Below are 24,953 nucleotides of genomic sequence, written 5' to 3'. Positions count from 1 at the left end.
GCTTTAACAACAGGGCTAAAGGTATCTTCGTAATCTACACCGTATCTTTGCTTAAACCCTTTTGCAACTAGGCGAGCCTTATATCTGTGTAAGCTTCCATCAGCCTTACGTTTGATTTTGTATACCCACTTACAGTATATAATATTTCTTCCTTTCTGAGGTGGAACTAGATGCCAAGTTTTATTTTTCATGAGAGCATCATATTCAATGTCCATTGCATTTTTCCAATTCTTATCACATAAAGCTTCACTGACACTATGTGGTTTCGCTACCAGAAGAAGCAAGACAGCCATAACGGATAGTGCCATCAGTGTATACCTTTGGTTTGCGAATGCCATGCTGAAGTCGAGTCTGAGGACATGCCGAAGTACCTGGTTCAGGCGCTTGGAGATGAGCCGAAGTAGCTGATTCAGGCGCAGGACGTGCCGAAGTAGCTGATTCAGGCGCAGGCAGTAGAAGCGAATCCTCCTCAACCCCCTCTGTCTCTGCATGCGGCTGATGCTCGGGAAACGGGTCCAAGGATTGGCCCTGGAGAACCGCAGTGCGGGATGGTGTCTGCGCGCCTACAGAAACTGATCCCGGAGAGTTCATCTCAACAGGAAAGTCCATCTCGGCTATGGGGCCTGGACTGGATATACCAGCCATAGCTTCTTCTGTTATGTCATGTGAGTCCTGTGCATCTCCAGGGAAAAAATTAGTATCCAAAACATTAGGCAATTGACCAGCTATAATTTCATCCCCAGTCCTAGGATTAAGCAAAGTAGGAGGAAGGAGAAGAGTTTCGAATCTCAAATGAGCGCCAACATTGGGGTGAAGTTTGGAGAAAGGAAAAATATTTTCATCAAAGACTACATCCCTGGATATGTAGATGCGCCCTGTAGAAACATCTAAGCACTTGAATCCTTTATGCATATTGCTATAGCCAAGAAAGACTCATTCTTTGGAACAAAATTGAAGCTTGCGACTATTATATGGGCGCAAATTTGGCCAACAAGCACACCCAAAAATGCGCAAGGAGGAAAACTCGGGCTTGATGTGAAAGAGGCGCTCTAAAGGTGTGGAGTATTCAATAACTTTACTAGGTGTACGGTTGATCAAATAGGTGGCAGCAAGGAATGCTTCGTCCCAGAACTTGAGTGGCATGTGAGCATGCGCAAGGATGGACAGACCTACTTCGACAATGTGTTGATGCTTGCGCTCAGCAGCTCCATTCCGCTGATGAGCATGAGGATAGGAAACAAGGTGAGATATACCAAGTTTAGAGAAAAAATCATCGAGTTTCCTATACTCACCACCCCAATCAGTTTGCATTGCAATAATTTTGTGATCAAAGAGTCTTTCAACAAGAACTTGAAATTCTTGGAATTTTTGAAAAACCTCAGATTTAAATTTTAGGAGGTACATCCAGGTGAATTTACTAAAATCATCAATAAAGCTAACATAATATTTGTATCTTCCAACAGAATCAAATGCAGGCCCCCAAACATCAGAAAACACAAGTTGTAAAGGATGATTTGATACACTGTTGGATTTAGGATATGGCAACTGATGACTTTTTGCTTGTTGACAAGCATCACACACAGAGTTTTTATTGGACTCATGCAAACAAGGAAGATTAAAATCTCTAATGACTCGCTGAATGATGGGAGCTGCAGGATGACCTAGGCGATTATGCCATCTGTCAAACGATGGTTTATTGACTCCAAAAGCTTGCTTGATGGGTGGTGTAGAAGGAAGAGGATAAAGCCCTCTCTGACATGTTCCTCTAACCAGTGTGCTTTTCGTGTCCTGATCCTTGATCAAAAAGAAATTGGGTGAAACTCTAAAAAGACATTATTATCAGAAGCAAGGTGATGAACTGAAACAAGATTTTTCTTAGCCTTTGGGACATGCAGGATATTTTTAAGACTAAGATTACAACTGGGAGCATGAATAATAGACTGGCCAATGTGACTAATGTTTATACCTGCACCGCTTGCGGTGTGGATCTGATCTGTGCCATTGTATCTATCATGAACTGCTAATTTCTCTAATTCCCCAGTGATATGATTAGTAGCACCAGTGTCAGTGTACCAATTTGTATCCACCGTGTAGGAGTTTGTTGCAGCGGTTGCCACGCTTCTCTGATCTGGAACATATGATTCATCGTACCTGTGCCAACACTTGTCGGCGGTGTGGCCGGTCTTGTGGCAAACCTGATAGATGGTGCCGGTCCTGTTATTGCCGCGCCCCTGTCTAGTGTCACCACGGCCTTGATTGTCGTTGAAGTTGTTCTGGGCGACATTGTTTCCATTGCCACGACCATGTCCTGGCGCGCGTCCACGACCAAAGCCCCGTCCATGGCCACCACGTCCCCCCCCCCCCCCAGTTTGCCAAATTGGCCGAAGACCCGGAGGGTTGGTGATCACTGAGGAGCTCCATCCTGGTTTCGAAGGCAAGAAGCTGCAAATAAACTTCGCTTACTGAGACAGGATCCGTTCTTGCGAGAAGAGCGGACACAATTGGATTGAAGTCGTAGTCGAGTCCGGTGAGAATATATTCTACCAGTTCTTCATCTTCCAAGGATCTCCCAGCGGCAGCCATCTCATCCCCGAGAGCCCTCATCTTGCCTACGTATTCTGCGATCGTCTGGCTTCCCTTCTTGGTGGTTGACAAGGCGAGTCACGTGTTCACCGCACGCACCCGCATCTGCGGCGAGAACATGATCTCAATCGCCTTCCATGCCTTTGCTGCAGTGTCATGCACCGCAACCTGGGATAGGACATCCTTCGATAGGGATCCGAGGAGAAAGCTCAGAACCTGTTGATTTGAGGCAAACCACTCCTCGTATGCTGGATTGGGCACCTTTACCGCCTTGTCACCATCTTTGCCATCGAGTTCAGCAGCCGGTGCAGGCTTGGTGCCGGTGATGTGTTCGTGGAGACGAGCACCACGGACAGCAGCAAGTACTTGTGCTTTCACATTGCGTTGTTGTTCTTGGATAGCTTCTCTGTGACGGTCAGGCCGAGCAGAGAGCTCATGCCGAAGCCGGCAGAGGAGGAGGACGCCATGGATTGAATCTTAGGTGTATGTGGCTCTGGTTACCATGTGAAAATCAGAGGGCAGAAGCTTTGGGTGAACGCCTGGCCTATTCCTGGCCGGCGACTTCGTATTTTATATGCAAGGAAGAGCCCCTTGCGTGGTGTTTGCATGGATGCCAAGAGATACGGATATCGGCCAGAGGTTGTTTCCAAATACAAATCTATCTATAACAAACAGATACTTTACCAAACTATACAACAACTGCTAAAACAAACCTCCGGCCAAATCCTTCTCTCAAGACAACAGACATCGATTACAACTCGATTGATATCGATTGATATCTATCTGTCTAACAAAGAGGCACTACAAGATCGCGCAGGTATGGGATGCAGTTGAGGGGTCACGCTGCAGGAGGATGTTCCTGATCGACACGTCTAGAATCTGTCGGCTTCAGGGGTCTTCTCTCAATCTGCGTACATGCGATTCTTCACTGGAGGGATCAAATTTGAGCTGTGGAAGCGGCTGTGGAGATCATGGGTGTCGTCACGCTGCAAAATCTTCATCTGGCTCGTCACCCTAGTCCATGCTGGACGGCGGATCGGTTGGCGCGTCGTAGCCTAGAACACCCAGTGCGCTGCCTGCTCTGTGATTAGGAGGAGATTGTCCAGCATCTACTCACTGCTTGCGGCGGATCGGGATGCAGGCCGTGGCACCGGCAATGCAGGACGAGGTGTTCTAGGAGTGGTGGCGGCAAGGGCAGCCATTTGTACACAAAAGGCAACAAGTTGACACGTTAGATATTTGTTAAAAAGAAAAAACTTAAAAGCCGTTCTTTGGTAAGAAATTGGAACCTTAAATCTTCTGAACTTGTTAATGACACACTTTGGGCCTCGTCACACTCTAGAACCTCCAATACATACCGCGTGGGATGACTCATTGGATCGCTATTTCATCGTACTAAAAAGGTTTCTTTCTTTGCCTTTCGAATTCAACTCAAAATGCCACATTAATCATTAAAAGACTATACATATCTTCTGAACTTGTTCACTTTTTTTCCCTGTGTTGGGTACAGCCGTACAGCAGTGAGGATAATCCATTCATCCTCCTTCGCCAACTGCCAAGATGCACTACACATTCTTCTTTCTTTTTGTCGTCAAAATAAGCGCCTGGTTGGTTCTCAAGTTTGATGGGCAACGGAGGAAAAGTCCAAATACTAGAAACATTGTTGTTGGACCAAATCCTCACTCAAAACCCATTTGGCCATCTCCGCTCCGTTCCATGTCTCCGCTTTGAAATTCAGACCCACCACAACGCTTGTCCGTATCCCACCCCTTGCCGGCAATGCTTAGCCGGGGAGGAAACGGGAAGCGGACGCCACCCCAGCGCCCGTCCGCGTCGACTGGCTGTCGAGACATCAAACTCCACCACATCGCGAACCCAAACGCGAGCAAGCAAACAAACTCGCACGTCGCACGGCATCGGCCCCCGCCGCGCCACGCGCCCCCGCGGCAGCCCATGTGACGAGCCCCTCAGCCGCCACGTTTCCCACACGGCCACCACGCCCCACACACGCGGCGGCAGTGGTAGTACTACCGGTAAGGGTGGCAATAGCCTAGACGGGATCGGATGGAGTAAGAATATATCTAATTTGAAATCCAAAATTTAAAATCTGATTTAGATTTGAAGATCGGATGGGATATAAATCTATAACTATCCCCACCTCTGAAGGGGACCCGAGGCATGATGGAGAAGCCATAAGACTAAGAGAGGGGAGGAGATGACGAGACATACTTGGTGGGCGCTGCCGTCGAGTTCCACAGTCCGTACCTCTCGCAGTTGGGGTCATGCATGAAGCCGCTGCATGTAGCTGATGACACCGAGTCGTCGTCGACCGCTATGTCGAGGTAGTGCATGATATGGATCAAGCGGCGCATGTCCTCGACGTCCTCCCTGTGTCGTACCGAGCTGCCGCCGATATGCCTCACGCCCTTAGGTAGCCGTCGCGCTGCATGTAGCCACCGCCAGTTCATCACTTAGGGTTAGGGTTCGTGAGGTGTGGTGTGGCTGAGTGGATGGTGTGATCGCATGGGGTGTGATGGGTAATCTTAAGGCTATTGAGAAGATGAGAATAGATAATAAGTATAAATAAATTTTGAGATTTTAAGATCTATAAAATAATTATAGGTAAAAAAACAAATCCAAATCTAACTCAAATTACAGCCTTAACTCCATAATCTTATTAGACATTTTTTACCCCCGCCCCCGCCCCCTACGTCTAAAACCCACCCTTAAGTACTACTTGTATACTACTACTATTTCCGTCGCGAAGGTGAGGCGATGCTGATTCCCGCATCCGCAGCTCGGGGCGCGGTCGGCGAGTGAGACGGAAGTGAGGCAGAGAGCCTCCCGTCCACATCGGCTGCCGCGTCGGTTATTTTAGCCCGGCGGCCCGCCTTTCCACGCGCCGACCTCTGCCTTCCGCTCGCCACTTCTTGTCCCCGCCGCCCCGCGGCCTCGTTCCGCCCGGCACGGGCATGCGGAGCGGCGTCGGTGCGTCCTGACAAACAGAGAGAGAGACCGCGCGAGCGCGCGAGCGGTCGAGTGGAACCAGTAGACCAGAGGCGGAGGTTGCCGGCCGGATGGATATCACGGAGGTCACGGTGGTGCACCACGCCGCGCTGGTGCTGGCGGCGCTCTGGGCCGCCGTGGCCGCCGGGTGGACGTACCCGGTGCTCTTCCTCGCCGCGCTCCTCTACATCTTCGCGGTGAGTCCATGCTCTCGATCCACCGCCGCCCGTGCCTTCCTCCCCTCTTGCCTAGGATCGTTTGCTTCCGCTGCCGCGGCGGCGCTGATTAGTTCCTGGGGACTGCATGCCGGAACCTCTGGGAACTAGTCAAATCTGCCCCGTTTGTTACTGTTACTGCATTTCTATGTTCGTTGGTTGTTCCGCCGCGGGTCTGAAATGGGAGCTCGCGCAAATCCATGTTGAGTTTTTGATTTTAGGATTGTTTCCCTCATGCGATTTCTTTTCTTTTTCTGAACTGAACTGCATTGTTGTGCGCCTGATTATTTCTACATTCTCTTTCTCTCTCTGGGTTAGTGGGTTTGGTGCCTCATCAAGCTATTATTTCTTCTGCTCCGTCTCTGTCGTATGGAAACGTCATGTTTGACCAAATAGGCCGCCGTGACAATTCTGATGAAAACATGTGGCTGTCATATTTTAGTTGGTGAAAATATCTCTTCCTATAATTTTCATCGATGGAACAATGGTGCACTCTCTTTCCATTCCAGTTTACATCGAAGGACATGTATTTAGGAACAGAAAAAAAAAGTTGGAATAACATGTACTATATTTGGAAATTGAGGGAATACATTGAAGTATCTCAATTCAATACCGACCAAATGAGCCACTCGAGTCAGTGCGGCACGGGCTCAGCTCGGCATGGCCCGACTCAATAGGTTCAGCTATTGTAACAGGTGGTGCCATGCCGGCCCGCATGCCGCGCCCTCGGCCCATCTAACATCGTGTCGTTCCGGGCCAACCCGGGCAAGATTCTAGCATGGTGGCACTGTCGGCACGACAGGCCCGGCGGCACGGTAGGGCTTGGTGAGCACGGTGGTAGCTTGGCGGCACGGGAGGGCTTGGCGGGCACGGTGGCAGCTCGGCGGCACGGCGGCCCGAAGACATGCTCAGCCCGGTAGCACTCCGAAAATAGAAAAAAATCAAAAATAATAGCTATAAAATTCAAAAAAATCAAAAAAGTTATAGAAAAAAAAAAGAGCTTTATTGATTGGTTGCCTTGTTTAAAACTTTTCTACTAGAAGGAAAAAAGAGTATAACCTATGGCTATGCTCTGAAAATTATATGATTTCATTAGAAACCTTAGAATTTTGTTTGCAATATTTAATATACTTCCTCAAGTGTTCTATTCCATTTGGAGATCTAGCGTCTAATTCATGGCTGCATATATTACACTTAGTAAATCTTACCTGTTAACCGTTAATTTCTCTAAAGATCTTTTCAAAATGTTGTCACACCCATGACCATGCACGCGAGTTTTCAGCGTCTTGATCCATGAATGGAAATATGGAATTGATTTCTTGAAGTGGGCAAGTGGCTACTGGCTAGCTAGTAAAAAAAGAGATGGATGGTCGATGGGATCATAGAGAGTTTGAAACGGTATTTATAGACCAAGACGAGAGAGGTGGGTGGCAGGTCGTTTTTGAAAATAATAAAGAAAAATCATTAATAAAATAAAAAAAACTTAGAAATAATAGGGACATATAATTAATTCTAAAAATGAGCTTTATTGATAGGTTGCCTCATTAAAAATCTTTCTAGCAAAGGAAAAAAGAGTACAACCTAGCTCAGAAAATTAAAAATTACACGTTCTCATCAACATCTAGATACAAATTTTGGAATGAATCTTCAAGCTCAGTATTCTTTACAGTGTGTTGCATTCGTGTTTCAGCTTGTTCCCAATTTTTTTACTATGGTGAGTATTTCAACCATCTCACTTGACAGATTTTTTCTTCTCTCTTCGATTATCCTTGTAGTAAGACTGAAGGCAGACTCAGAAAAAACTTAGATACGAGAACCGTTAATAAATCTCATGCTAATAGTGAAAGCACTGAATAATTCGTCTTGTGCTCATACCATCATTGCAGTATGTTGAAATTTTCTTGTTCGTAGCTGATAACATCGCTGTCGATAAAGGTGGTCAAGAGCATCACCTAGAATCGCGACAACTCTATAGAAAGCTACAATTTTAGCTCTATGATCTAAAATAAAGGCAAAAACGTACAACAAAAGAATTTCTTTCCAATACTTTAAGAATTTAGATTTCATATGAACTACATAATCTCTTAGAAGATTGTTATTTTCATAGCTGTTTAAATGAGTAGTAATTTCAATAATATTATGTACTACTAAACAGGATATTGGATAATAAACTCATGATAAACTAATAGTTGAATCATAAAAAAATTCAAAAACTCTAATATCCTTTCAGCAACATACCAATGTGCTTCCGTGAGTAAAGTTTGACCCCATACTGATGATAATGTGTATGAATACACACACCAAATATGCTCTTATATGGTATAATATTTTTAGATCAAGAAAGTAGAGTTTCATCTTATCCGTATGTCTACAACAAACTTACGTGGATATACACCCATTGCAACACAGTATTGTTTATATGCTGCAATTCATTGGTTAGAAGAGTTCACAAAACATATTGCACTACAAAAATCGTCTAGGTATTGCGACAACCTCTTCAAACCGGATTTTACTATAAGATGGATAATATGACAAGCACAACGTTGATGTAACAAGAAAGATTCAACATAGGTACTAAATAATGGAATAAGAATATTCATTGCTTTAGAATTTGCACCGGTATTATCTAAAGTAATAGAAAATATTTTATTCGTGAGATCAAAGTCTTCAACTACTTGAGATATTTTTTCAGCAATATTTTCACCGGTATGCGTGTTGTCAATCAACCGAAAAACTATTCTTCTCTTTTCTAATTCCCAATCATTATTAACAAAATGAGCAACCACACTAAGATAATCCTCTCTAGCCCTACGTATCCATATGTTCAAGGTCAAAGCAATTGGAAATGTTTGCAACATTTCGTTAAGCTTGATACGACACGCATTATAGTATTTTACCATATCCTATTAGTTGTCTGTCTAGAAACATGCGTGAACCTAGGATTATGAGCTTGCTTAATGTAATATTCAAATACAGCAGACTCACCGATGTTGAGTGGTAGATCCGCTCTTGCAATGAAACGGTATAGCTCTTTTCGAGCATTGGCGGAGTCATACTCCCAATGAAGAACAGAGCCGTCGGGGTTGTACTGCAACACCATCTGCTTCATGACTATTTCACTCTTTCGCTTGCAATTTGTGGTGTGCCTCTTCAAGTGGCCCGTTCCACCTAAGGGCTTTACAGATAATTCATGTTTGCAAATATAACATCTAGTATACCTGACACTTACCCCATCTTTCTTTTTGTAGAACCTTTCAAAATCTTGCTAAATTTCGGAAGTACCGGCTTTTGATCTTTTAGAGCCAATGCTTGCTAATGCGTGCGCAATTGTAGAGCCTGACAATAGAGGTGTTGCTACATGTGAATCAACTGGAGGTTCACCTTCGGGTCCTTCACCTGCAACACTTTTATCAAAGGGGCCGTAGTCCCCTATGAGTCCTTCAAGAACAAAAATCATGATCGGTGTGCGTATTATCATGATCATCAGCGTCCATGACTAATGTCAAATGGCACTAAAAAAATTCAAATATTCGGGTTAGAAATAATCAAATAATAAAACAAGATAGAACAACGATGCAAAAATTCACCAAGATTTCTTCGAGCCAGCAGGATGACAGTTTTGAATTTTCTCGGATTTTTGGCAACAATTCAAACTAATTTTGCCAAATTATTGCAAATTCTAAAGAATGAGAGTAGGAAACAAGAGAGCAAATGTTGTTACTGGTGTGGAATGGAAGAGCAGGGTGGTCCTTATTTATAGGTGAAACATAGTAATTTTTGCAAAAAATAATTGAATTTTTGGAGCCCAAACGGTAACAAAATGGTTAGAAAATTCAAAAATAACGGGTTAACAGATCAAACAGGCCGAGCACAACCCATTAACCCGGGAGTGCCCCCGCGTGCCCTCTCGTGCTACCCGTGCCTAGTCGGGCCGGCCCCACGCGCCAACGGCTCCCGGCCAGCTCGGGCGGGCTGTGCCATGCCGTGCCTAGACAGGCCGGTTGTGTCGGGCCAAGGCGTACCGGCCCATCTCAGCCAGGTCGTGCCATACCGGTACATCGTGCTGCACGCTAAGCCCAGGCACTGCCCGTGGCCTCGTGCCATGCCGGCCTGGCTCGGCTCGGCTCGTGCTAGGCCGTGCCTACAGTGCCAAGCCGTGGGCCAGCCCAGTAAGCACAGCCCATTTGGACGTCATTAGGTATTACTAGATTTGTCAGCAAAATTCTGTATTATTATCAAAGTTTCACGACCTTATAATTAGAAAAGGTAATGGTTGGAAAAGTGACAAATGACCATAGATCAGTTGGCAAGATGCCCTTGTTGCCACCGAGCCCACCACCGTACGAACCTCGGCTCTGCGTTGGTGCTCACCCTCTTTCTTAATGAGTACGCCAGAAGCCTCTACGTTGGTGCTCACCCACTTTCTTAATGAGGATGTCAGAAGCTCTCTGGCCAAAATTTTTTTAAAAAAAACAAGTAAAAGGATAGGAAAGCGTGAGTGGGTTTTGAATAAATGTCCTTGGTAGCAGGACCAGCTATGACATAGGCTTATTTGATGTCTCATGTAAGGATTTGGTCAAGATTGGGGTCTGTAATTCTCCTGACTTCAGCCAAAGTAATCAAATAGGTGTCCAAGCCAAGGGGATATTTTTGTTCCTCCTGCCTTGCATGATAAAAATTAAAGGCACACTTATTACCTATCGAAGGGACAAAGAACTCTGGGAAAACAAAATGATTCAGGAAGAAAATATTTGCTTGCAGAATAATCAGTTAGTATCGAACGCAGTTTTCCTTTTTTTACTAGATTACACTGAATCAGGGTTCACATTAGCTACATCTCAGTGGAACAGTTGTGCAAATATGGAGTAGTTAAGGTTGGAGCAGTTAAGTCTGTTACTGGTCAATCGTTCCTTCTATTAGAGAGGATGTCCGGGCCACTGTTTTGATCATGTGACTTGCCTCAGCCAAAATTTGGCTACTCAACATGGATTTAGTTTTTTTTTTTTGTTTCGTTTGTTCTGCGTCTTAGTTAGAATCATAAGAAATCTCTTGGGCATTTATGTTCATAAGCAGCTACTCAGTTAGCATCATTTCAAAGTTCAGATTGATGTTTCAGAAGTAACTGAAATTTGGCCAAATAAATGTAGACCGTTGAACAAATCTTTCTACTAATATGAATCAGATATTCTCTTTTAACATGGCCTCTCTTCCTAGAACAAAATTCCTCATGCATTATGTCAGATTTGGTTTAGACTTCTCTATACTTTTAGGGAGTGTTACATTTGGAAGTCAAGTTCTTCTATTTAGTTACTTCCTATAAGCTGGAATTTTATATTTGCTACATTTTTTCCTATACAGCTGAAAGTCAAACTGTTATTTTATATTGTATCTATCTATGCTAGCGTTTGTGACCATAAATAGAATATACAACACCTGAAAGAAATTAGAATAGCCACAATGTGCTATGGCCATCCTAGTACTATCGACCAAAAAAGAAAGTGCCCAGCAAAAATTTCTCATGAAGGGCTAGGGACTTGATAATCCAAAACAGATACAGTATTCAGTATCCAGTGTCTAGTCTCTATAGTTTTTCAGTCTTTCAATTATTTCATCTGTAGCATGAATATGGTTTTAGGTGAATGAACGGTACACAATGAGACTGCAGAGACGGCTACAGTATGAGGAAAGGAAATGTGCCAATCAGAGAAAGGTAACCCACATTTTTTTCATGTAGTTTGCTAGTTTGGCTTTCATGTTGATCAAAAAGCCTGCTTTCACTTGTTGTCACTCATTTTATTTGTGGATCAGCTTCTCTCTGATGCAGAGACTGTTAGGTGGTTAAATTATGCTGTGGAAAAGATCTGGCCAGTTTGCATGGAGAGGGTTGCATCCCAGCAGTTCCTTTTGCCAATATTCCCGTGGTTCCTAGAGAAGTTCAAACCATGGACAGCAGTAAGTATGGAGTTTATTAAGAGCTAGTAGTACCTATAAGCTAACTTTTATTATATTTCTAGTCGCATTTGACATGTTTTCTTTGGAGTTCTAAATTTCAGAAGCAAAACAAGTAATCTTCTGTCAATCTGTAGTCTTATGATATATTCTTTTCAGTAATGGCTATATACCTTATTCAAAAATCCATTTTATATTGCATTTGCAGAGGAAAGCAGTTATCCAAAGCCTTTACTTGGGTAGGAACCCGCCAATGTTTACAGATATTAGAGTTGTTAGCCAATCAACTGATGATGACCATTTGGTGTGTAATGTGATGTTCTCTTTTTTTTTTCCTGAGATGCCTTTTCTGGGTCATTTCTCACTGTATGGACCATGAAATGGCTAAATTATATATATATATGTGTTAGGTTCTGGAGATAGGGATGAACTTTCTTTCAGCCGATGATATGGATGCAAGAATGGCTGTGCAACTAAGGAAGAGATTAGGATTTGGCATTACAACAAACATGCATATAACTGGGATGCATGTTGAAGGAAAAGTAAGCTCCCTGATATACAATACATTGCCTTCTTGCACTACTCTAATCTTCATACGCAGGGGGAACAAGTGGTCTTCTTTTAACACACTCCACTGAGTTCTTAATGTGATGCACACTAATATATTTGCATTATACTGGGCACCGATATGGATCGGAGCAGCAGATAGGCTTTTAAAGAAAAAAATATGCATGGACAAGAAAAATGAGTCCCACAAGAAAAAAAATGAAAGGTGGATATTCCGCAATAATTCTAATATTTGTTAGTGAGTTTCATGTTTGCTTCCTTGATCTTCATGGAATATGTAGAATTTAGGAATAGTTGTGTCTGATCCCACCGGACACTCACACCCTTTATTTATAATGCTAGATTGGATTACATATGTACTCAATTAGGATTCTATGTCTTACTAATTAGAACTTGAACTGGGACTCTTATATCTAAGAGCATAATAGCATGAGATCTATGTTTCAGACTGTGTTATGCTTACTAAACATGTCTAGTGCTCATGTGTAGGTCCTGGTAGGGGTGAGGTTTCTCCAACAGTGGCCATTCATTGGTCGTGTAAGAGTTTGCTTTGTTGAGCCTCCATACTTCCAAATGACAGTGAAACCTTTATTCAGTCACGGGCTTGATGTAACTGAACTTCCAGGAATTTCTGGATGGCTTGTAAGTCTACCTATTTCAGTGTAATTTTTGTTACGTGCATTAATGTAACTACATTTCTTTTAGGCACTTAGTTTCCTTTATCTTTCAATTTTTGCAGGACAGAATGTTGGATGTTGCCTTCGGGCAGACCCTTGTTGAGGTTAGATTTCCAGAGTCATGCATATGAAAACAAGCATGTTCTCAATTATGAAGTTCCTAAGTTGTTGCATCAAGGCTAGTCATTGGTTTTAGATCGAACATACTTTTTATCTGCATTGGTCAGCCACTTGTTGAACAATGAAGGGAAGAGCATATTTTATGGGCTTATATATTTAGAATTTTAGCCTAATTTTGTGCGGTGCACCTGCAATGGATCTATTCATTTGATAGCTGAGGGTAGTCATTGGTTTTAGATCGAACATACTTTTTATCTGCATTGGTCAGCCACTTGTTGAACAATGAAGGGAAGAGCATATTTTGTGGGCTTGTATATTTAGAATTTTAGCCTAATTTTGTGTGGCGCGCCTGCAATGGATCTATTTATTTGACAGCTCTTTTTTGTAATATTCTTATACCAGAATAATCAATAATTTCTTAAAAATATTTTTTTTGCAGCCTAACATGCTAGTTATTGATCTGGAAAAGTTTGCCTCCGAATCAACAGGTAGTATCCATAAATTGGATGTTATGTTGCAATTTGTTTCAACTTTATCAGTGGGTTTCGTTTCCACTTCACATTTTAAAACTCAGGTTCCATTAGTTACTTCTCACACCAATTTGGGCAGTTTGTTCCATAGTTCCACTGACTTCTATAGGATTGCCCCATTATAGTCATATTACTGTAGCTTTGGTGCTTTGTTGTGTTGTGCTTTGATTCAACTTTTTTTCTCGAACGCACAGGAGAGCTGCGTGTCATTTCATTATATGAGAAGAAAAATAAAGTACAAAAACACATCACTGGCAATCTGAACATCACGCCACTAGCACTAGATTGGGTGACCAACCGCTACCATCTATGGACCAAGGATCAGGCTCCCAAGGTCCTTAGCTTTGGTAGTGACCCATAGCGAGTCTTCCTCTACCACTATCCACACCACCCTATCCACCCTTGGGGCAACACTATTGAAAACACTGTCATTGCGGTGCTTCCATAACTCCCAAGCAACAAGTATAAATAGGGAATTAATACCTTTTCTGTGATGCTTGCCGACCATTCTAATTGACCGGCACCACCAGCCCAAGAAGGTCGTTGTATCCGGCTGAGGAGTCACAGGCTGCGGACCAGCCTTCACGAGGATGGTGTGCCATACTTGTCTTGCAAACACGCAGGCAATCAAGATATGATTGATGGATTCATCCGATTGATCACAAAACAGACAAGAAGCAGGATGGGACAGCCCATGCTTGGTCAATCGATCCGCTGTCCAGCACCAGTTAAGCACTACAAGCCAAAGAAAAAACTTACATCGCTGCGGTGCCCGGGTCCTCCATATGCTTTGATTCAACTTAAATAATGTATTTGCGAGGTTCTTCAAAGGTAGCTTTTGTGTCCATCCAGTGGAGCCATCAAAGAGATTTTCAACCCAGGCTAATTTTCTGCATGCTGCTTTACTCCTGTGAGAAATGTCTGAAATTGTTCTAACTTCTTGTCCAAATATATATGTATATATCAGAGAGCTGGTTTAGTGTTGATGAGAAACCACCTATTGCACATGCCAAGGTAGAGATCGTGGAAGGTGCTGACATGAAGCCATCTGATCCAAACGGTATGTTCTCAAACACTGTGTAGTTTATTTAGACAATTTTGAGGAGACTGAATAAGTGGTGAGTCTATGCTGAGGACTTCCATATTTATATGTGAGTAATGTTCAGCCAATTGCTCATTGTTGGATCCATGTGCAGGACTAGCTGATCCATATGTGAAAGGTCATCTTGGACCCTACCGTTTTCAGACAAAGATCCATAAGAAAACTCTTAACCCGAAATGGCTCGAGGAGTTTAAAATACCAATTACTTCATGGGAAGCAATCAATCTTCTTTCTCTTCAAGTTCGAGATAAGGATCCCATCTTTGATGACACTCTGGGGTTGGTCTCTTTTACTCAGTCTCTCCATGTTTTCCTCTTTTTTGTCACTCAAACAGTGATGCATTGCATCATGCTAATTGTATTTTGCACTTACAAAATGTCACAAATCCTTGAATTACATATTTGGCAAGTACCCACCATTCTAATTCCTTTAACTATTTTGAGTATGTTAAAACTTATAACTTGCTCTCCATGTAGTGATTGTTCCATAAGCATCAACAAATTGAGAGGTGGACAAAGGCATGATATATGGATGGCACTAAAGAATATAAAGACGGGGAGGATTCACATTGCTGTAACTGTACTTGAAGACGAAAATGAAAAGGTGAGATCAGGGTTTATTTGGCCCTGGTAGTAGACCAGTTTGCAGTATCTGGGTGGACGTCTGTTTTTTTTTTATTAATTGGACACAGGCTGGGATTACATTTTTTGGCCAGCCCCTGATCCAGCATATGTTTACAAATTGTCTAAACTGAAAGAGTAGTTCAGATCGAGTGACAACTGCTGTGTGATATACACTGATTGCAGGTTCCTAATGATGAAGAGGAACAGTGTGGGACACCCAAGGGGGGAAAAGCCAGCACACCTATGTCCAGCATTTCATCCAGGACCAACGCTGAAAGTGAATCTTCCGATGAATTTCGAAAGATGTCTGATGAATACGAGCCAGTTGACATCGAGGGATTGGAAAAGGCTGATGTTTGGGTACATCGCCCGGGCAGCGATGTCACCAGTACATGGGAACCTCGGAAAGGACGTCCTCGGTGCCAGGATTCCAAAATCCACCGGGAGAACGATGCTTGCAGCGATAGCCCAAGGTCATCAGTATCAGAATCTCAGAGAAGTGACTCCAGTAACGAAGAACCTGCCAACGATAGATCGCACCGTCACCTCCACAAGGTCAAGAAGGGTTTGGGCAAACTAGCTGGAGCTGTCTTCCACAGGAGCCCAAAGAAAGAGAGTGATGATGAAGCTTCCCCATGCTTGACGCCTCACCCAAACATTCGGCCAATTGGAGAAAGCAGTGTTTCGGTGACATATGTGGTCGATCAAGATCCTGGGAATAACAGAACGCAGCAGAGAGCAGATGACCAGCATTCAAGCCCTGAGGCAGAGGAACTGGATAGCCCAACCAAGAAGCACCTGAGGAAGAAGGCAGCTGACATGGTGAAACATGCAGGGAAAACCGCTCATAACCTTAAAACCATGTTCAGCAAAAAGAGCCTTGACAAGAACAAAGAAGAATGCCAAAATGATGAGAAAGATGATCCTGCTGCGACGAAAATGGACATGGTGGAAGTGGATCCTCCTGCGCCAAGCAACGCTGCGGTAGATGCACCAGGGCCTGCAGATGATGGCAATGACAAGGTGTAGTGAAACATATCCTGCGCTCTGTTACTTCTGTATGCTGTTACAGAAGACCGTGGGTTAAGCCTGTGTAGGTAGTTACCAGATAGTAGGTAGTTACCCTGACAACCGACACAGAGGTCAGATCTTGAGAGTACTAGGTTATGTTTTTTTTTTTCGTGTGTTCAGTGCTCGTAGAGTAATTTCTGTAAATATCCATGTAGATTCCTGGAAGTGTTGTTTCATGGCTTAAACGCACCACCTCTACACAGTAAAAGTACAAGTTGACAACATATCAGAGGGTTGTTAAACATGATTAAGCCTTAATTAAGAAGATCATTAACCCTAAAACAAACACAATCTTAAGCGGAAGCGCATAGATGTATACCTGCGTTCGGTGACACCATTAGAGGTTGACGATGAAGTCGGAGACCGTCGGTGTAGATGCAGATGTTGTCAATGGTGATGCCGGCGGCGGCCTTCGCTTCGCTGTGGCGTTTTAATTTGATCGGCAGAGCGTGTGGATGTTTGGGAGAGATAAACCTCACAAGATTGTCACCTGTGAGGTGCTGCCTTCCCCTCATCTATATAGGTGCAGCACGGAACGGGACCGCAACCACAGTTGGTTGGTTGCGCCACGATCACGACGCTAGGTCAAAATGAGACTCCCCTTTTGTCGGACGTCAGTTAAGGTTTGTTAGAAGAGGAGGTTCAAGATCATACCCAACATTCTTCCCCTTGATCATAAGGCTATCATCATAAGCACACTCTCAATGAAATAGCCCACCAAGGCAAAAGATTACAGCGACTATTAAATACCATTGAAACCCATAAACCTATAGTATACCACTCCATCTCGAAATGGAAATTCGTTATTCCTAATGGGAGTTGGTTTGCATTATGGTCATCTTATCCAGAATCATAGGTTTTCCACTAATCCCATGCTGATAGCATGATCATGAAAAATATGAGGTGGTAAGCCTTTAGTAAGCAGATCCGCAAGCATTAACTTAGTACTTATATGCTTAACATTTATTGTTTGATCCTGGATTCTATCTTTCACTTTGTTTGATCCTGGATTCTATCTTTCACAACATGATACTTAATGTCGATGTGTTTGGCAGCACCACTCAACTTGTTGTTACTTGTATAGAAAATTGTGGGTTGATTATCGCAGTATAATGTACTGGCTTTGAAATACTGTCAACCACTTTTAATCCTGGGATAAAGTACTTTAGCCATACAGCCTGTCCGGTAGCCTCATAACATGCCACAAACTCAATCTGCATCATTGACGATGCCGTCTGTTTGGAGCTTTTCCCCGAGATAGCTCCTCCAGCGAGGGTAAAGATATAACCTGTCGTGGATTTCTTAGTGTCTACACACCCCGCAAAGTCTGCATCCGAATAACCAATGACTTCAAGGTTATCGGATTCTCTAAATATGAGCATGTAGTTTTTAGTGCCTTGCAAATAGCGAAGGACTTTCTTAATGGCTTTCCAGTGGTCTGATCCTGGGTTTGACTGATATCTGTCAAGCATCCCAGCCACGAAAGCTAAGTCAGGGCATGTACATACTTGAGCATACATAATGCTTCTGACAGCTGAAGCATAAGGAACCGACTTCATTTGATCAATTTCATATTGCTTCCTTGGATATTGAAATGTCCCAAACTTATCGCCCTTAACTATAGGAGCAGGCGTAGCAGAGCATTTATGCATATTGTATTTCTTCAGTACTCTATCAATGTATGCCTTTTGAGACAAACCTAATACTCCTTTGGACCGATCTCGATGAATTTCAATGCCAAGAACGTAAGAGGCTTCACCGAGAGCCTTCATATCGAAATAAGAGGAAAGAAAACTCTTGGCCTCAAGCAGCATATTCTTATCGCTGCTGGCCAATAAGATATCATCCACATAAAGAACTAAGATGGTGAATTTTTCCCTTTTAAACTTTACATAAATGCAGTTATTAACTTTATTTTCTTTAAAACCAAAATTTCTAATGACTTTATCAAACTTGAGATACCACTGCCTAGATGCTTGCTTTAGACCATAAATTGATTTCTTAAGGCGACATCCTAAATGTTCATTGCCTTCCATAACAAAACCTTCCGGTTGAGCCATGTAAACGTTTTCTTCCTAGTCACCATTAAGGAATTCCGTCTTTACGTCCATATGATACAGCTCTAAATCATAATGTGCTACAAGCGCCATAATTATTCTAAAGGGATCTTTATTTGATACAGGAGAGAATGTTTCATTATAATCAATCCCTTCTCTTTGTGAGAAGCCTTTATCTACAAGCCTTGCTTTAAACCTTTCGATGTTCCCCTTAGAGTCATATTTAGTTTTATAGACCCATTTGCAGCCTACTGTTTTAGCTCCATCAGGGATTTCTACTAGGTCTCAGATATCATTATCGCTCATAGACTTTAATTCATCCTTCATGGCATTAAGCCACTCAGGTGAATGCTCACTCATCATGGCCTCTTTATATGAGTTGGGATCTTCTGTCTTCCCTATGTCATTAACATCCTCATTCATGTAAACAACATAATCGTTCAAGATGACAGGTCTCCTGTCATACTGTGATCTCCTGATCGATACATTAGGCACTGCAGGAGATTATTGAGGCTCATCGTTAGATGTATCATTAGGAATTTCAGAGACCTCAACAGGGGGTGCATTGATCTTAGTTTCTACTGAAGGTGCAACCACCTGGGGCATAGGGATGTAAGGCTCTTAGATCAGCGGTGTAGGAAAAAAACCCGCTTTTCCTCGAGATCAACTTCCCTGGGCTCCAAATCCCCGTTCTCAAGAAACACAGCATGTCTTATTTCTACGAACTTAGTGATCCTATCTGGACAGTAAAAGCGATACCTCTTCGATTTTTCAGGATAACCGATAAAATGACAACTAACTGTCTTAGGAACTAATTTTCCAATATGTGGATTAAAGACTTTAGCTTCAGCTGCACAGCCCCACAAGCGTAAATACTTTAAAGAAGGTTTTCTCCAGTCCATAATTCATAAGGTGTTTTTGGAACTGATTTACTGGGAACCCGATTAAGAATGTGGTGCAGTTGTCTTAAGTGCCTCCATCAACAGTCCAACTGGTAAACTAGAATAGCTAAGCATACTTCGCACCATATCCATAAGCGTGTGGTTGCATCGCTTAGCTATCCCATTCTGCTGAGGTTCACCAGGTAAAGAAAATTGGGCTACTATGCTATTTTCCTGAAGGAATCTGGCAAATGGACCAGGGATTTGCTCGTATGGGGCATGTCTCCCATAATACTCTCTCCCACGATCTAATCTCACTACTTTAATCTTTAGATTGTGCTGATTTTCTACCTCAGCCTTAAATATCTTGAATTTATCGAGAGACTCAGATCGATCTTTAATGTGGTAGATATAGCCGTAACGAGAGAAATCATCAGTGAAGGTAATGAAAGAATCAAAACCGTCAACTGATGTCACAGGAAAAGGACCGCAGATGTTCGTGTGAATTAATTCTAATAATCCTGTGCTCCGAGTGGCTCCTTTCTTTATTTGCTTAACGTATTTTCCTTTAATGCAATCTATGCAGTGGTCAGAGTCGGAGAAGTCTAAGGGTTGGAGAATCTCTTCCTTAATGAGACGCTCCATTCTCCTCCACGAAATGTGGCCTAAACGACAATGCCACAATTTCGAAGAAGTTTCATTAGTTGTACTTCTCTTTCTCTTATGGCTTACATCATAGACATTCATCGACATAGAGGGTTCATTAAGAGGAAGCATATAAAGTTTGTCTTATCGGATGGTAAGACCAATAACATCTGAATTAAATTTAAGAATACATTTATTGTCTCCAAAATTACAGTGAAAACCATCATCATTTAACATCAAAACTGAAATGAGATTCCTCATCATGGAAGGAACATAAACTACATTATTCAGTCTAAGAGTGAAGCCGTTGTCAAGAACTCATAGAAGGGATCCGACAGCTTGAACTTCAGCTTCCTTCCCATTGGCCACTCTAAGACTTCGCTCCCCCTTTCCTAATATTCTCGCTGTAAGGAATCCTTGTAAGGAGTTGGTAACGTGCATAGTGGCACCTGAGTCAATCCACCATGAATTAAGGGAAAATCAGCATAAAGAGATTCATCAATGAATGTTATTAAATCATTACCCTTCTTTGTGAGCCACTTCAAGAAACCAACACAGTCCTTTTGGTAGTGGTACTTCTTGTGGCAGAAGTGGCATCCGTCATCTTTACATTCTTGAGAGGCAAAAGCAGAAGGAACATGTACCTTGGGTGCTCTCTGTGCTGCCTTGTCGTGTTTAGCGACGAAATACAACTTCTTCTTAGACTTGAAATCCCCTTAGAATTTTCTTTTATTGTTGGGGTTGCTAATTTGATTCACAAAGTCTTTCTTCTCAGCCCTCACCCTCTCTTCCTCTTGGACGCACATCGCGATCAAGTCGCTCATGCTCCACTTCTCCTTCTGAGTGTTGTAATTTATCTTAAAAGTAGTAAACTCAGGAGGGAGAGAGGTCATAATTAAGTGGACAAGGAAACCCTCAAAGATTTTCATGTCCATGCCCTTGAGTTTGGCAGCCATATCTGTTATCATCATGATGTGTTCTCTTATGCCACAGGACTTATAATTATACTTAGTGTTGAAGAGCTTCTAAATTAGTGTACTGGCATAAACCTTGGAGGTCCCTTTGAATTGCTCCTCCACGGATGCCAAGTACGTCTTAGCTTTTTCTGAGTTTGGGATTGCTCCCCTTATAGAATATGATATCGAGTTCCTCATTATCATAAGAGACATGCGGTTGGACTGCTCCCACTTTTTAGAAAGTGCATCATAAGTTTTCTTTAATTCATCATAATTTTTCACGCCAATGACGGGAGCAGTGAGAGCGTCAACCCTGAGTGCATAGTCCAGGTCCAAAACGCTAAGGACAACTGTCACTTTAGCTTTCCAAACAGGAAAGTTATTTCCTGTAAGTTGCTCTATGTCGTCAATTGTGGCGGCAACAGAGGAAGCATTAAGATTTGGAGAGAACAATGGGCCAAATTAGAAAATTATCATGGATAAATTTTGCATGAAAATAACCTTACGTTGGTCTGATTAAAATCATGCAAAAATTAAAACTCTAATTCGCATCACCGTTGGGCGGAAACTGGAAAAGAATTTAATAACACATAAAATGGTGCATAATTACAATCAACTTTAGTCAGAAAAGTAATTATGAACCTACATAAATTGATCGTAAAATTCTCCAAAAAAATCTGCCCGTTGGATCCAATTCAACCAGAGAATTAATCTTTTTTTTGTGTGTGCATAAAGCATCATTCATTTTGGGCTATATTCAATGGAAATTGCATTGCATAAAAGATAAATGTTAAATCACTGAAATTCTGGAAAAAGAAAGAGGCCCAAAACTGGCCTTGCAGCCCAGAAAAACAGTGTGCGGCCCAATTTACTCGCACGCGCGCCGGCCCAGCCGAGGGCGCAGCCCAGCCACCGCGCTCAGCCTATCTTCGCATGCGGCCAAGAGCAGCCCAGCCGTCCATCGTGATCCGACGGTTGGCAGACGATTTCGCTCGGTATAAAAAGTCGACGGAGGAAAAAAAAACCCTAACCCTAAAAGCATTTCTCCGTTTTCCCCTCCGCTTTCTCCGCCCGACTCGAGAGATAGCTTGTGACTTCGCCAGCGATGCGAAGCCGCCGGCCAGAGGGAGAGAGAGCTAGTGAAGGTGGTCGCTGGCCACATGTGAGAGCAGATGAAGGGGTGCCGCTATGGGCCTACCCGCCGGAGCGCGCGTGAGACCAAGATCGCGCGCGCCTCCATCGGTTGGTCTATGGTGGTGCCCGGGGATGGAGCACGCGGTGAGAAGAGGTGCCCCGTCCCACAGCGGAAGCCAACGGAGGGCATATACAGGACGGAGGCTCCCATGGCTTGGGAAGATCCGCACGGACCCAACGCCGAGGAGGAAGAAGAAGAATCCCGTGGCCTCGACGAGGATGAAAAACCACCGCCAAAACGTAAGTAAGTCCACTTCCATTAACTTAGGGTTCGAGATTTGGGGGAAATTAGGGTTTAGGGTTTTCGGATTTGGGGGAAGGTGGGGGGGGGGATTGGGGATTTCTTAGAGTTTTTCTTAATCTCCCATATTCCCCTCCTTCTAATTGCTTTCATGAGCACAATTTGCCGAACCCGAGTCTAAATCAACCCATCCCGAGTTGGATCTCCCCAAACATGTCGATTTGCCCCCACACAGACCCCAAACAACACAAGCATGCACATAAACATGATCAGACCAAAGGAAATCAACTTTAAAACATGAATGAGTGTCTAATCCGAGTCTAATTAGGGCTAATTCACATCAATTAAGCTTTAAACAGAAGAAATAAAGGTCTAAACATGCTTAATTGACAACTAAAACTTGATTAATTTGGGTCTAATTGACATTGGCCAATCCTAATTGACATCAATTAAGCTTGAACATGAACATACATGACTCACAGATCAACAACAGGGCTTAAATGATCAAAATTAAGTCTAATTGGCCACTGATGATTGTCACCCGAACACAATAAAGCATTAGTAAAGTATATTCGGGTCTGATTAGGGTTAATGGCAGCTCTGGTACCATTCTTAAACATGATTAAGCCTTAATTAAGAAGATCATTAACCCTAAAACAAGCTCCATCTTAAGAGGAAGTGCGTAGACGTGTACCTGCATTCGGTGACACCATTAGAGGTTGACGGTGAGGTCGGAGAGCGTCGGTGTAGATGCAGATGTTGTCAATGGTGACGCCGACGGTGGCCTTCACTCCGTTGCGGCACCCTAATTTGATCGACTGAGCATGTGGATGTTTGGGAGAGACAAACCTCACAAGGTTGTCCCCTATGAGGTGCCGGCTCCCCCTCATCTATATAGGCGCAGCACGGAACGAGACTGCAATCACAATTGGTTGGTTGCACCAATGATCACGGCGCTAGGTCAAAATGGGACTCCTACTTTTGTCGGACGTCAGTTGAGGTTTGTTAGGAGAGGGGGCCCGAGAATAGATCTCTGTTGCGAAACAACAGTTTCCGGAACAAATACAAATGCGAATACAAATTCAAATATGCGTTGAATGCATCGATTATTAGCACACTTGCTCAGCTCATTTTGATCGGAATATCCTGGCATAAACGTAAGATTCTGTTTCTCCTGAAAAAAAAAAACGTGTTTCAGGTGTTGTTCCTAGGTTTTATGGTTGGGTTCATGTAGTTAATTATGTCTATTATTGAATATGTTGCGCGTTTGATCCAGAGAAAAATACTTTTGGACATGCGTCCTCTTAACTTCTTTTAGGTTATTATGGCTTCGATCCACATCTCAATATTTATAGAAGAACTTAGTTAAATTACTTTCTTTCGAGAAACTTATGGTTTAGTTTAATGTTTATACTTATCACACATTAGCGACATAAATTATCATAAACTAATATGACGATGAAAAAGACTAAAATTAATATGCGCGACAAACTGAGAAAGTACAACAATGCAACACCAAGATACAAGCCCTCAAATACAGAAAAGCAATCTCTCAATAAAAAAAATGCAGCAGATGCAAGCTCTACGAAAATTCAACCATTCGTAGAAGTGCCAGACCTTTGAAATAAAAATACAACTCTTCATGGACAAAATACAACACAACACATGTATGAATGAAAGTAACGATGAAATATCCTGGACAAATCTGTATGCAACAGTGTCGACGACGGAAAGATGGTAGCGAGCAAAGGTGGGGCTTGGAGAGGAAACGATTGTCGTCACGAGCTCGAGCACCTGACGATGTGCAGATGGCTCAGGACGCGCCAGGCGCGGGAGATGAGAAGAGCTGGAATTCGAAGACACGAGAAGCGGGATGAATGCGCAAGAGGAACGAGAGGCCCTGCCCACGCTTCCACATGCCTGAGCGGGTGAAGTAGATTGGCATGTGCGTGTGGCCGGCTAGCGGGTGACCTATAAACACGTGGCGTGCGTGAGGACCGAGGCGGCTTTACCATCTCCACGAGCCACCAATCCGGAAGAGACCCAGAGCCAGCATGCGGACCGTCAGATGGTTCCAAGAGGACATGCCTCCTACCACAATTTTGCACATCAAAAATGGAAACGTGTGCCTTCAACTCAAAACCAATAGCTTAAATGTTCAACTTGCTGCTTACAGCTAGACTCAAGGATTCTTGAGAACGAGGATGCATACAGAAAGCGGTTCCTTTACCATACGTCGGTGTTCTTTGATACCCTGTCTGTAGACCAATTTCACCTATCATGGCACTTTCATAAACTGAAGAGTTAGAAATTGTTGTCAGCTTATTTATTTGGTTTTGTCAGAGTTTTAAGAGGTGCATTTAGTTTTCATGTTGGATTTTGTTTATGTTGGTTTTGGTAGTCAAATGTGTTCTATTGTATTTATCAGTTAGGTTCACCTACCCATGACACTAAGGGCACCTAAAAAGCTAAGCCAGTAAGAACAGATAGTGGTTATCATTGTCGCATGAACATGCAATGATAGCCCAAAACCGTA

At 43.1% G+C, this 24,953-nt stretch overlaps 1 protein-coding gene and 1 non-coding gene across 4 annotated transcripts; one reads left to right on the top strand and one right to left on the bottom strand.

Moving 5' to 3' along the window:
• Positions 1 to 2,426: 2,426 nt before the first annotated feature.
• On the bottom strand, positions 2,427 to 2,565 carry LOC133920262 (small nucleolar RNA Z247). Its single transcript, XR_009910076.1, has one exon. It is a non-coding gene; the product is annotated as a small nucleolar RNA Z247 (small nucleolar RNA).
• A 2,767-nt stretch (positions 2,566 to 5,332) lies between these two features.
• LOC133918841 (C2 domain-containing protein At1g53590-like) lies at positions 5,333 to 16,667 on the top strand. 3 transcript variants are annotated; one of them, XM_062362918.1, is made up of 12 exons: positions 5,333 to 5,786; positions 11,440 to 11,514; positions 11,613 to 11,756; positions 11,962 to 12,057; positions 12,164 to 12,295; positions 12,810 to 12,962; positions 13,060 to 13,101; positions 13,557 to 13,605; positions 14,615 to 14,707; positions 14,844 to 15,027; positions 15,226 to 15,352; positions 15,556 to 16,667. In XM_062362918.1, the coding sequence occupies exons 1-12, from the start codon at positions 5,661 to 5,663 to the stop codon at positions 16,399 to 16,401; spliced, it is 2,067 nt and encodes a 688-aa protein (XP_062218902.1). In that variant the 5' UTR covers positions 5,333 to 5,660; the 3' UTR covers positions 16,402 to 16,667. The 3 variants fall into 3 exon arrangements, with proteins under 3 accessions (XP_062218902.1, XP_062218903.1, XP_062218904.1); XM_062362920.1 differs by having other exon boundaries at positions 5,647 to 5,786; positions 11,423 to 11,514; XM_062362919.1 differs by lacking the exon at positions 11,962 to 12,057.
• The last annotated feature ends 8,286 nt before the right edge of the window (positions 16,668 to 24,953 follow it).

Source organism: Phragmites australis, chromosome 5 (genome assembly GCF_958298935.1).
Source record: "Phragmites australis chromosome 5, lpPhrAust1.1, whole genome shotgun sequence".
Taxonomy (NCBI): Eukaryota; Viridiplantae; Streptophyta; class Magnoliopsida; order Poales; family Poaceae; genus Phragmites; species Phragmites australis.
The sequence above is the reverse complement of the archived record's forward strand: the minus strand, read 5'-3'. Positions and strand labels throughout refer to the sequence as shown.

Excerpts from the sequence above, each read along its gene's own strand:
- LOC133918841 (XM_062362918.1), top strand. The coding sequence starts at position 5,661 with ATGGATATCACGGAGGTCACGGTGGTGCACCACGCCGCGCTGGTGCTG. Across the intron at positions 12,963-13,059 it reads CAGGAATTTCTGGATGGCTT|GACAGAATGTTGGATGTTGC; the intron begins GTAAGTCTACCT and ends CAATTTTTGCAG. Across the intron at positions 13,102-13,556 it reads TCGGGCAGACCCTTGTTGAG|CCTAACATGCTAGTTATTGA; the intron begins GTTAGATTTCCA and ends TTTTTTTTGCAG.